Below are 10,240 nucleotides of genomic sequence, written 5' to 3' on the forward strand. Positions count from 1 at the left end.
CATATTTTAAAGGAAGCTTAACTGTTAAATGTTTTAAAAGAAACATAACAGTATGTGTGACTAATGATTTAAGTTGACAACTTTATCCTTTTTATGTCTTAAATGAGATTAACTTTTATATTTTTTCTAATCATTAAAAGAATGTCACATTCATTGTAGTAATTTGGAAAATATAACAAAGTATAAAAAACAAACACCCAGTGGCATTTCACCACTTATATATAACCACATTTGATATATTTCCTTCCAGTCTTTTTCTGTCGTGGCTGTGGGTTAGGGACACGTTACATTGTGTATATGTTTATGAAGGAAATGGGATTGTGCTGTACATATAGTTTATACACTTCCGTGAACACTTTAGACAAAGGATTTTCTTAAAGCAAGCCTCATGACATATCGAGCGCCGTTGTGCCCTCTGTTCCTATCACTGCATTTTCTTTCTTCCCTCGGTTGTGTATTTAAGCACGAGTGCTCTCATGGGGACAGTATTTTGTCACACACTTTGAGTATTTAGAGAGTTGAAACATGTCAGCCTGTGCCCACATCAAAACACAATCTTCCACTCCCTTGGATTCACAAAAACCTTCCCCACAAAGTCGGACAGGCTGGGAGGGCCACCTGCCCCGCCTGATACGGCGCAGATGCTCCCTCCCAGCCTGTCGCTTCCTCCAAATGAAGTTATTTAAACGACAGAGCTGCGTGGCCTGGAGCAAGCGTGGTCCTAGGGGCTGGCGCCCGCCATGTGCACCCTCCGTACCAGGCTCTGTCCGCAGTTTCTCCTCCTGCAAAAAGGAGGGGGTTGGCCGGAAGCTCTGCTCAATCTTCTGTTCTAAGATCCTTACGATTTCATCATTGACACGGTTCAGACCATGTTGCCATTTAATATGGGTATCGAGCCACAGTACTTTAACAAAAGAGTGATATAATGGATTTTCCTCGTATGTTTTCCCTGCTGTTAACTGAAATCATATGACCAAAAAAATTGAAGAAACTTTTTGGGTGTGAAATTCTTCCCCCGCAGAAATCAAGTGCAGCTCTGCCTCCTTGGGTGGTGCTGGCACACTGGAGGCTACGTCGCTGACTCGTTTGGGGCCACACAGGCGTGGCCCCGCGTTGGGTGCCAAGGAGGCACTAAGCCCGCGGAGAGCTGGCACCTGAGCGTCCCAACCCTCAGCTCGCTCCTTTCTCCCACAATGCCATGCTCACGGCCACTTGCTTTTATGTCTGTACTTGAAAGACCAGAATGCTATAAAAGTGTTGTCGATTTTTATTTTAAAAGCTGAGGACATAACGACAACACCGTAAACAGCCCTGTTCCATCTCGGCCTCGCCCGCCAGCTGCCCGCCACCTCCCGTATCTGCCGAGCGTCCAGCTCTCCATGTTCTAAAATCGAGGGAGTCTGGGAGTCTGTGACTTGGGCTTTGGGGCCATTGTTGTCACAGAACCTGTCCCCAGAGACCTGTCTCCAGGGAGCACCTGCCCTGGGTCTTCGTTATCACCCACACGGGTGCTCCTGGCTCTGCCCACAAGTCAGTGACTGGGGCCTTTTTAATCTTCAGAGGTCACTGAGCCCCTGCTTCAGGGTGGGCAGAAGCGTGGGGGGGTCTTCTGAGGACCCCCTGCGGAGTGGCCACTCCACTCTCAGCATCTGCTCTCCTGGCGCCGTCGGAGGCATCTTAGGCGAAACGCCCCGCCTGCATCCCCTCACGCAGCGTCTCAGACCGCCTCTCAGCCCTGGGCGTGCAGGACGTGAGGGCCTTCTTCCCTGCTAGCCCACGGGTCACGCGTGGGGTCTGCGGGCGGCTTCTGGGCAGCCTGTGCCATCGAGAGCTATCTGGCTGCATGGTAGCGCTCTGTGAGGGCGGCGTGCAAAGCGCTGCGTGTGTGCAAGGTGCTGACCGTGTCCCCCCTGTCTGCCCCTCTCTCTCTAGAATTCACTCGTGGTCGAGATACCGCCATTCCGCAATCAGAGGATAACCAGCCCCGTCCAAGTCAATTTCTACGTCTGCAATGGGAAGAGGAAGAGAAGCCAGTACCAGCACTTCACCTACCTTCCTGCCAACGGTAACGCTATCTTTCTAACCTTAAGCGCTGCAAATGAACCCGTGGGGTGCTTTTTCTAAAAGACGCAGAAACTGAGCTGCTGTTGCTGCAAACAACATGGTTGCGTTGGACCTTTAAGCTGCGTTACTTTCCTGTTAGCAAGACCACGTCAGGTCCTTAAAACAGAAAGCAAAGCTCCTGACACGTTTGCCTTTATTACTGTGGGGGGCAGGTCAGCGCATTGGGGTGATGACGGATCACCCTGCTGGCCGCCTGGAGAGGTGGAACAGCCCAGGGGCGGGGGACACGCGGCTCCCTCCACAAAGCCGAGTGCTTGCGGCACAGTCTGTGCACACCTGGGGTGGAAAGCGGACGGCTCTGATTATTCTGCAGGCGCCTTTAGCTTTAGACACGAGGCCTTGCTTTAAGCCTAAGGGCTGGTACCCGGTGTGGCCATTAACCAACAGTGCTGGCTTTCGTGCCCGCGCTAAGATTCCGCGCGGTGCCCTTACTTGAATAATCGCATCGCCCGGGCACCTTTTCCTCAACCGAGAAGTGTTCTTGTTCACATTCTCCACCTGCGCATTTGGAGGGTGGCTTCTCATTGCTTAAAAAATCAGTTTACACTTTCAACTGTTTAGGGTGTTTTCTTAAAGAAAATACCATTTTTCCCACCCCACCCCCACCCCCACACTGGCAGAAAGTGAAGGTGCATGGCACAGTGGGTGCTCCCGCCCGGCGTGCCGCGGGCCCCGTCACTGCCCTGGCAGCCAGCGTGTGTGTAGAGAGCATAGCATGAGTTGTCCTCCTGGATTCGATTGTGTGTCATGTGAGCTGAGCCGTGCCAGGAATCTTTTCACACTGTAGCCTTTGTTCTAACCACGGGAGCCATGCCATGGGGGGGGAGGGGGGGCTATGCTCTAGACGCAGCCGCAAAAGCAGCCGTGTGGTCATCTTAGTGAAGCAAGGACTTTTTCGAGGGTTTCCGTTTTCCTTAACGTAAAATGTCATTTACAGTAGACTAGATGATAGACAGCCTTAAAACACCTGCGCTGATGTGAACTGTCAGGCAAACATTAGCCACGCCTTCGAAGATTCGAAAAATAAGGTGTTGCTGTAAAGTTCCCACACCACGAGCATGGACACGAAGTGGAGGTCCGCAGTGGTCCGAGGGCGGGAGGCGGGTGGGGACACAGGTGTCGTCCTCGTGTTCTGTGGCTCCCTTGGGCTTTTGTGATCTGTACTGCACATACGTCATGAATCTTATCCATTCTGAAATAAGGTACACTATATCTTACAAAAGGGAATATTTAGTCTTTTTTTGAAAATGTAATGATTGTGTCCTAATTAAACTTCAAGCATGGTTGACCAAATATTGAGTGTTTTAAAGAAAACCTAGGCCTTATACAGAAAAATTTCTTTCTACAGAAGTTTAGAAAATAGCTCTAACGTTGATGTTCTGGGCAGCATCCACTCCAAGTTCACAGAGCGCCGAGCGCTGTGTCAGAAAGGGAAGGGCCTGTGTGTGACAGGCACACCGCTCTTACATGTGGGGCGACTGAGGCCCCCCGGGCACATGACCGGATCATGTATGTGCGCCATCCTGTGTCACCCGCCCCGCAGCAGTCACTCGGGCTGCACTTTCATTCCCACGGGGATAACGGCTGCCCTCTGCCCCAACAACCATGTCACCACACCTGCCTCTGCCCAGGACCCCGTCACATACCCCATGTCCCTCATCACACACCCTGGGTCCCCGTCACACGCCCTGGGTCCCCATCACATGCCCCATGTCCCCCGTCGCACGCCCCGGGTCCCCGTCACACGCCCCGGGTCCCCCGTCACAAGCTGTACGTCCACCCGGGTCCTCTGCCAGCGTGCTGTAAGCGACACCTTGTGGCCCCCTCCGTCTCGCTGGCACCCCAGCCTCAGTGCTCCTGCAGAGCCCTCGGCATCAGGTTGAGCCACGCCCCTCGGGCCTGCGCCCCCCAGCCCTTCTGGTGGCGTCAGGCCTGCAGGCCCTTGTCTCCCGTCTTCACTTGTCCCCTGGGACGTGCTGAGGAGCTGGAGCGCCGAGCTGCCAGGCCCTGGCGCCCTCCCGGGGTGCGCGGAGGGGAGATGAGGGCCCGCCACCAGCCGCTGAGCCCTGAGGCAGGGACCTCAGCCGGCAGCGACGGGTGCCAGAGCGCGGGCCGCCCTTGTGGGGCTGTCGACAAAAATAAACGCACGAATGCTACACTCGGCTCCACAGCAGTTTCGGTTTGGTGTTTTCCTCGCCGTGCGTTGCGCCGCCTGGGCTTCGGGCAGAGCGTCCTCTTCCTCGTCCTCGGGGGGCGGGGACCGCGACCCCTCCGCCGGCACCCTCCCGGCTCGCCACGCCCCCCGGTGCGCTGCGGGGCGTGTTGAGGAGGAGGGTGCTCTGGTCTGCGCCCTGCCCCGCACACCTCGGTGGCCAGGGGCTAATGCGTCTGGGACTCGGCCGCGCCCCTCCCAGGCGCGCTCAGTCCGCTGTGGCCTCGCAGAAACCCGCCTGCGGTGGGGTTCGCTCTTCAGCCCCGCAGCTTCTTTTCAAGCCCCTAATGTGAGCCGTTGAAACGGACGGGACCACGGCAATAAGCCATGGAAACCCCGCCCGTGAAATTCGGTTTCGTGCGCAAGCTCGCGCAGTCGAGCGTCTCAGCTTTTCCCTCAGAACGAGGTGGCAATGAGGGGACAGTGTGGCGGCGCCCCGCTTCCCGGCCCCGACGCGCCCGCCCTGGGCGACACGCGAGGACACCGGCCTTGGGAAGAGCCCGGCTATGGCGCCGAACCGCCACTCGCCAGGGTGCCCTCCCTGTCCCAGCGCAGGACGCGGGGCTTTCGGGCGCTGGGACTGAGCACTGAGGGGTGGGAAGGGCCACACCTTTGTCACTTTCTTGTCACCTTCTCCACTTCCCGTCTCAGCTCTAACGTTGCCTTCCGATGATGAGACCGCAGATTAACCTACCTACCAGATGGCAGCTCCGCGGGGTGACGCCCACCTCGGCCCTCCACCCCCCCTTCCCTGCCGTCTGGGGGTGGCCTGGTCGCTTGTCCAGGCAGCGCTCAAACAGGAACGAAGTCATAGGGTAGAGTGCAGGGGGCTCTGGCGGGGGTCCCCGTGGGGCCAGGGCCGTTGGGTCCCTCATCCTTCGCGGGGGGCCGAGTGCTTAACGGGGAGAGCTTCCTGTCCAGTGAGGGGCCGTGAACGAGCACAGCAGACGAGGTTGCCCGCGGCCACGCCTCCGCCGCCCCGGGCGCGACGGGAGGACACACCGCACCAGCGCCCGCACACGCGGCTGGCGGCACCCTTCGCTCCCGCCTCATCACTGCTCCTGTCTAACTTGTTCGAGAGCCAGCCAAGGCCGCGGCACCCATCCCGGGACAGACGCGCCGGCAGCAGTGACGGCTCTGAGACCTGTTCCCAAATGTCTGCTCAAACTAAAGGCGGAAAAGGGCCTGGCCTGGGGGGCCACACCGCCCGCAGCCCCCGGCCCAGGACAAGCCAGCAAAGTGGGAGCTGGCACGATGAAAAGAACTCCGCTGGCCTCAAAATTACATAAAATAAGAAAATCGTGACAAAAATTGGGTCTTGGGGAATTCGTCTTTTTGTCAGATGTTTTTAGTTGGTTTCCCAGAAATGCCTATGATGGCACCTGGACCCCCTGCCCACCTGGCACTAACAGCGGGCGGGGGACAGTCCCAGAGCTCCACCGGGGAAGCCCAGACCATCTTTGCCAGGACCCCCTGCCAGGGACCTGCTTGTCCTTCACAGCTGCATAGTCCCAAAGGCCATGCAATGACAACCACACTCAGCCTGGGGCACGTTCCCCACAAAACCTGCTCGGCACTGGGGAGGAACAGCTCCAGCCCCTGGGAAAGGCCACTGACCAGGGACAAAGCACCCCCGGATGGCAGCCCCTGGCTGGCCTGCACTCTCTGTCCTGACCCTGGGGTGGGGGGTGGGTCGCGGGCCAGACATCAGCAGATGGAGAAGGATCCCTACCGAGAGAGAGGACCTACACCCTCCTGCCCCTGCTGGAGACACCGTGGTGACATCGGTGATTCTCAGGAGGCGATGGCCGACTGGAAATACTTGCCCAGCTCCCGAAGGAGGGGAAGTAGATTCTAGGTTCTCATTTGCGTGGCCAGGGCCAGAAGCAAGCGTAGCATGAGGGCTGCATGGGGCGTGGTGGGAGGGCACAGTGGGGGAGAGGCGGGACCGGCGGGAACAGAGCCAGGTGCCGCCTGGGATCGCCGCGTGGTGGCCGGGAGCAGCAGCGTGGCCTGGGTGGCAGGCCGAGGCCGGTCAGCCAGGAGGTGTCTGCAGCAGCCTCGTGTGGCCACGCTGGCCCAGGTCTTTGCATAGCCCAGAACGGTGGCTGCTGACATGAGGACCCAGCTCTGAGCAGCCGGCAGAGCCGTGTCGTGTGCTGGCTGGTCCTGGGGGCACTCGGTCCTGGCACTCTTGGCTGGACCCTGGCCCCGGGGCTGCCGAGTCATGAGTGGAGCCTCAACAAGGCCTCCCACCTGCCCAGCGGCCTCGTCCTCACGGCACACTCTGGGTTTGGCTTCTCCACCCAGTGCTCTGGCTCCTTCTTCCCAAATTCGCTGCGTTAAAGGTCAACCCGAAGTGACAGCCTTCGTGGAGTCCGTCTACGTCTCACTAGTGACATTGGGTGGCCCCTCGGCTTCTGTGGGGAGAGTGTGGCCAGCCGGGGCCACCGAGACTTGGCAAATCTCTGCCCATAGCCCCGCACCCCAGGTCCCCACCTGAGCCCCAACTCGTGCATGTCCCTCGTTTAATAGACAAAGAAGTGGGCCTCCGGGAGCTTGAGCCATTGGCCCTGGGTGAGCCGCCAGCCCGCGGTGTCAGCTGGGAGCACCCTTCTCAAGACCGATGAAGCCGAGGGGTGACAGGTGGGGGTTAGGGCAAGCCGAGGCGGTGACGGGGCGGATAGGGCAAGGAGAAGATGCCATCCTAGTCGCTGGCTTCCTGCAGGGTCCCTGAGACCTTGGGATGGTCACCTGGCAGGCCACTGTGCCCAGTAGCATAGCTGGTCCATGGCCATTCTGGAACCTTCCTCCTGAGTCAGCTCAGCTCAGCTCTGTCATGACCAGGTGCCCAGGGTGCAAGCTGGTGTTGGCAGTGGGCTCCAGACCCCCCAGGAAGAGCAGTGAGGACAGGCTGGGAATCGGAGTGACCGTCAGGTGTGACGGGGGCTGGAAGCCGTCCCCTGCGGCTCAAGAAGCCTGGCTGTCTTGGGCCGGCTTCCTCCATTCGCCAGGCCTTTGTGGACTCAGCTTCCAGGATGCGTGCCTGGCCACCACGTCGCTGACCCTCCATCAGGTGGCCAGAGCTGGAAGGGGCTCCCCAGGTGTCAGGAGGGCTCCAGTCACAGATGCTCTGGCTCCTTCCAGTGCATTTATCTAAGGGGCGCCTGGACTGCACAGCCCGATTCCGTGACCGCCAGCCACACCCGGGCTCCCCAGCCCCAGGGTGAGGGTGGGACAGCCTGCTGCCAAAGACATCAGAGGAGGGACAGGCAGAGGGATGGGGCGCTGGATCCGGAGCAGCTGGAGGCGTGCGCAGTGCCTCAGGGGACGGCCGGAGGCTGGGGCCACACCCGAGGGCTCCTGCATGGAATCTGGGCAGAAGCAGCCTGACAGAGATGGGGGCGGGAGGGGGGTCTGGCTTAGAAACTTGAGGTCCACCGAAAGCAAAGTGAGTCAGAGTAACGCCAGGGACGTCGGGTTACGTGTGTGGGGACCAGCCGCGGCCGCGTGGCGTGGGTGGGGGGCCTGGTCCCACAGCAGCTCTCGGGGGGGTCTCGGTGAGCACAGGGGATACGGCCCCACACTCACAGCCACGGGGAGGCCAGCCGCTGGGGTGACTTGTGTCCCCTCCAGTGCACATCTGGCACCGTCGGCTGAAACGCCATCGGTGTATTTTTCGGCTCATGCACTCTGACCATCGTCTGCCGTCAGCCTAGCCAGATGACAGGTCCCCATGTCCCTGAACCCGGAGAAGACTGGTGGGCACACACCTGTAGCCATGAGCCGGCACTAAGCCAGTGTGTGCTTGCCGCCTGGAGCCGGGGCCACCGAGGGTCTCTGTCCCGGCTCAACACCACAGGTTGGCGCGGGGACCCGCCGAGGTGGCTGCAGCCCAAGGCGCTCGCGGAGCCCGGGCGGCGGGCGGGGCACCGGTTGAGCAGCGTGGGAGACGCCGTCTCCCTCACCGTGCGCCCGGTCAGCGGACTCCGCTCCGCGGACCCGCCGCCCGGCCCTGCGCCCAGAGAGGGCGCCTCTGCCTCTGGGGGCCGGCGACTCGGGTGGTTCAGTCCGCGTTTTCCTTCCTCGTTGTTTAGAAAACGCACGGCCTGCCCTGAAGTTGCTGGCGCTGGTGTTTGTGTTGATGGTGAACCTGGGGCTCTAATGTCTCGCAACAAACAGGAGACAATCTGACCTTGTTTTCCTCAGTTTAGAACAAAACCTGCTCTGTGCAGGGCAGCAGACGTGCCTGGCAACGCGATTCGAGCTGCAGCAGTGAGGTCACGTTGAAACGGGGGCCTGCGGTGAGCAGGGGCGTGACTGAGGGGCAGCTCCCCGCCTGTGCCAGTGCCTGCGACGGTCGGGCTGTTCCAGCATGCGTCGTGTCACTGGGTCCCGTTGCTACTTGGTGACCAGAGTTACTGCAGATGAAGAAAGCCATGTGTGACGAGGTTGGGCCACTGTCACACAGCACCCCAGTCAGGGCCTCCCAGCACGCTCACCGCTCAGTCTGGAAGCCAGAAGCCCGAGCTCAGGGCTGGCAGGCAGGATGGGGACCTGGGGAGGACCCCCTTCCGGGTTGCAGACCCCGCCTCCTCGCCGTGTGCTCACAGGGGGCCAGGGCAAGATCTCGCTCCTCCTGCCGAGGCCACCCCTTCCCCGTCACATCTGGAGCCTATTAGCACCTCGCTTCACCTAACTACCTGCTAAGGCCCCGTCTGCAAACCCAGCGACCGTGGACATGGGGTCAATCTCGTCCATAGCAGCGTCCCCTGGCTTGTGCAGGGTCCCAGCGCTGGGCCGTGCTGCCGGACCCCGAGTCTTGGCCCCGCGCCCCTGTGCCGTTGGAGATGGGGGCACACAGCAGCCCCCAGGGTGGGGGAGGCTCCGCGCCCATTGCTTTGTTCCTGACAGTGCCGTGTCTCCCTCGCCGTCCTTACCCGTGTTACAGCTGGGAAGCGGAGGCCCGAGGGAGCGATGTGACGAGCCTCAAGGCCACCAGCTAGTTAGTGGGTGACTGCAGTACTCTCTCCAGCTCAGATCCGTCTGGCGGGGAGCTCAGGGGGGACCTGGGCAGCGCCCTGAGCAAGTGGACCCTGGTGTGTCACTCCCAGATGCGGCCCAGTCCACCTTGACGTTCGGTCAGCACACTGAGGCCGCTCGCTGGGAAGGCGCGTCCGCGGAAGATGTCCGCTTTGAAGATGTCCGCTTTGCGCTTGCGGAGGTCGGCGTTGGGGTTTCGCGCCTTCGTCATGGGGCCAGCGCCACCACGCTGCAGGCCACGGTGCTGCAGGCGTCAGTCACGTGAAGGCTGAGAACTCAACAATAGGTCGGCATTTTGTATTTATTTAAAGTCCTATCATCCTTTTCTGAACAAAGCAGTTGGGTTCACGAGGCACTGATACCCAGTGGGAGCCAGTCCCCAAGGCCCCCGTTACAAATGGGCAGAGCACCTGTCGTCATTCGCCCCCGGGTCAGCGGTGGACCCAGACCCAGTCTCGCAGTTGGATTATTGGGGTTGCCTTTGAGTTGAGGGGACCGGGTGGGCTCCGAGAATGGTCACGACACTGGCTCCTTCCCGTGCTTGGGTCCCGGTCTCTACGCAGATGGACGGGAGGCGGCATTTCCTGCCCTGCTCCTGCGTGTCCCAGCTGCTGCGTGGGGGAGCTGGTCAGTGCATTCAGTGTTTGACAGTCAGAGAGGAAAAAGGAACTCTCCGTAATGGCCGACAGGCCTCGGGACGGTCTGGACTCCCCGACCTGGCAGGAATCATACCGCATTGCCCCCGACACCCACGGGAGCTGGCCCTGCCCACTGTCTTTTCATCCCACTGGGAGCTTGGGTTTCAAGACCAAGTTGGGACCAAGTTCGATTTTGCCCCTGGATCTTGTCACAGGCCTAGGA

General features: G+C 59.9%; 1 protein-coding gene across 1 annotated transcript in view; it reads left to right on the top strand.

Moving 5' to 3' along the window:
* The window catches only part of NFATC1 (nuclear factor of activated T cells 1), a 102,390-nt gene that overhangs the window by 56,245 nt on the left and 35,905 nt on the right, over positions 1-10,240 (top strand). Inside the window, exon 8 of the mRNA XM_023521126.1 lies at positions 1,933-2,065. Within this exon, the coding sequence (XP_023376894.1) occupies positions 1,933-2,065 (133 nt within the window). The remainder of the gene's footprint in view (positions 1-1,932; positions 2,066-10,240) is intronic.

Source organism: Pteropus vampyrus, unplaced genomic scaffold, assembly GCF_000151845.1.
Source record: "Pteropus vampyrus isolate Shadow unplaced genomic scaffold, Pvam_2.0 Scaffold295, whole genome shotgun sequence".
Classification (NCBI taxonomy): Eukaryota; Metazoa; Chordata; class Mammalia; order Chiroptera; family Pteropodidae; genus Pteropus; species Pteropus vampyrus.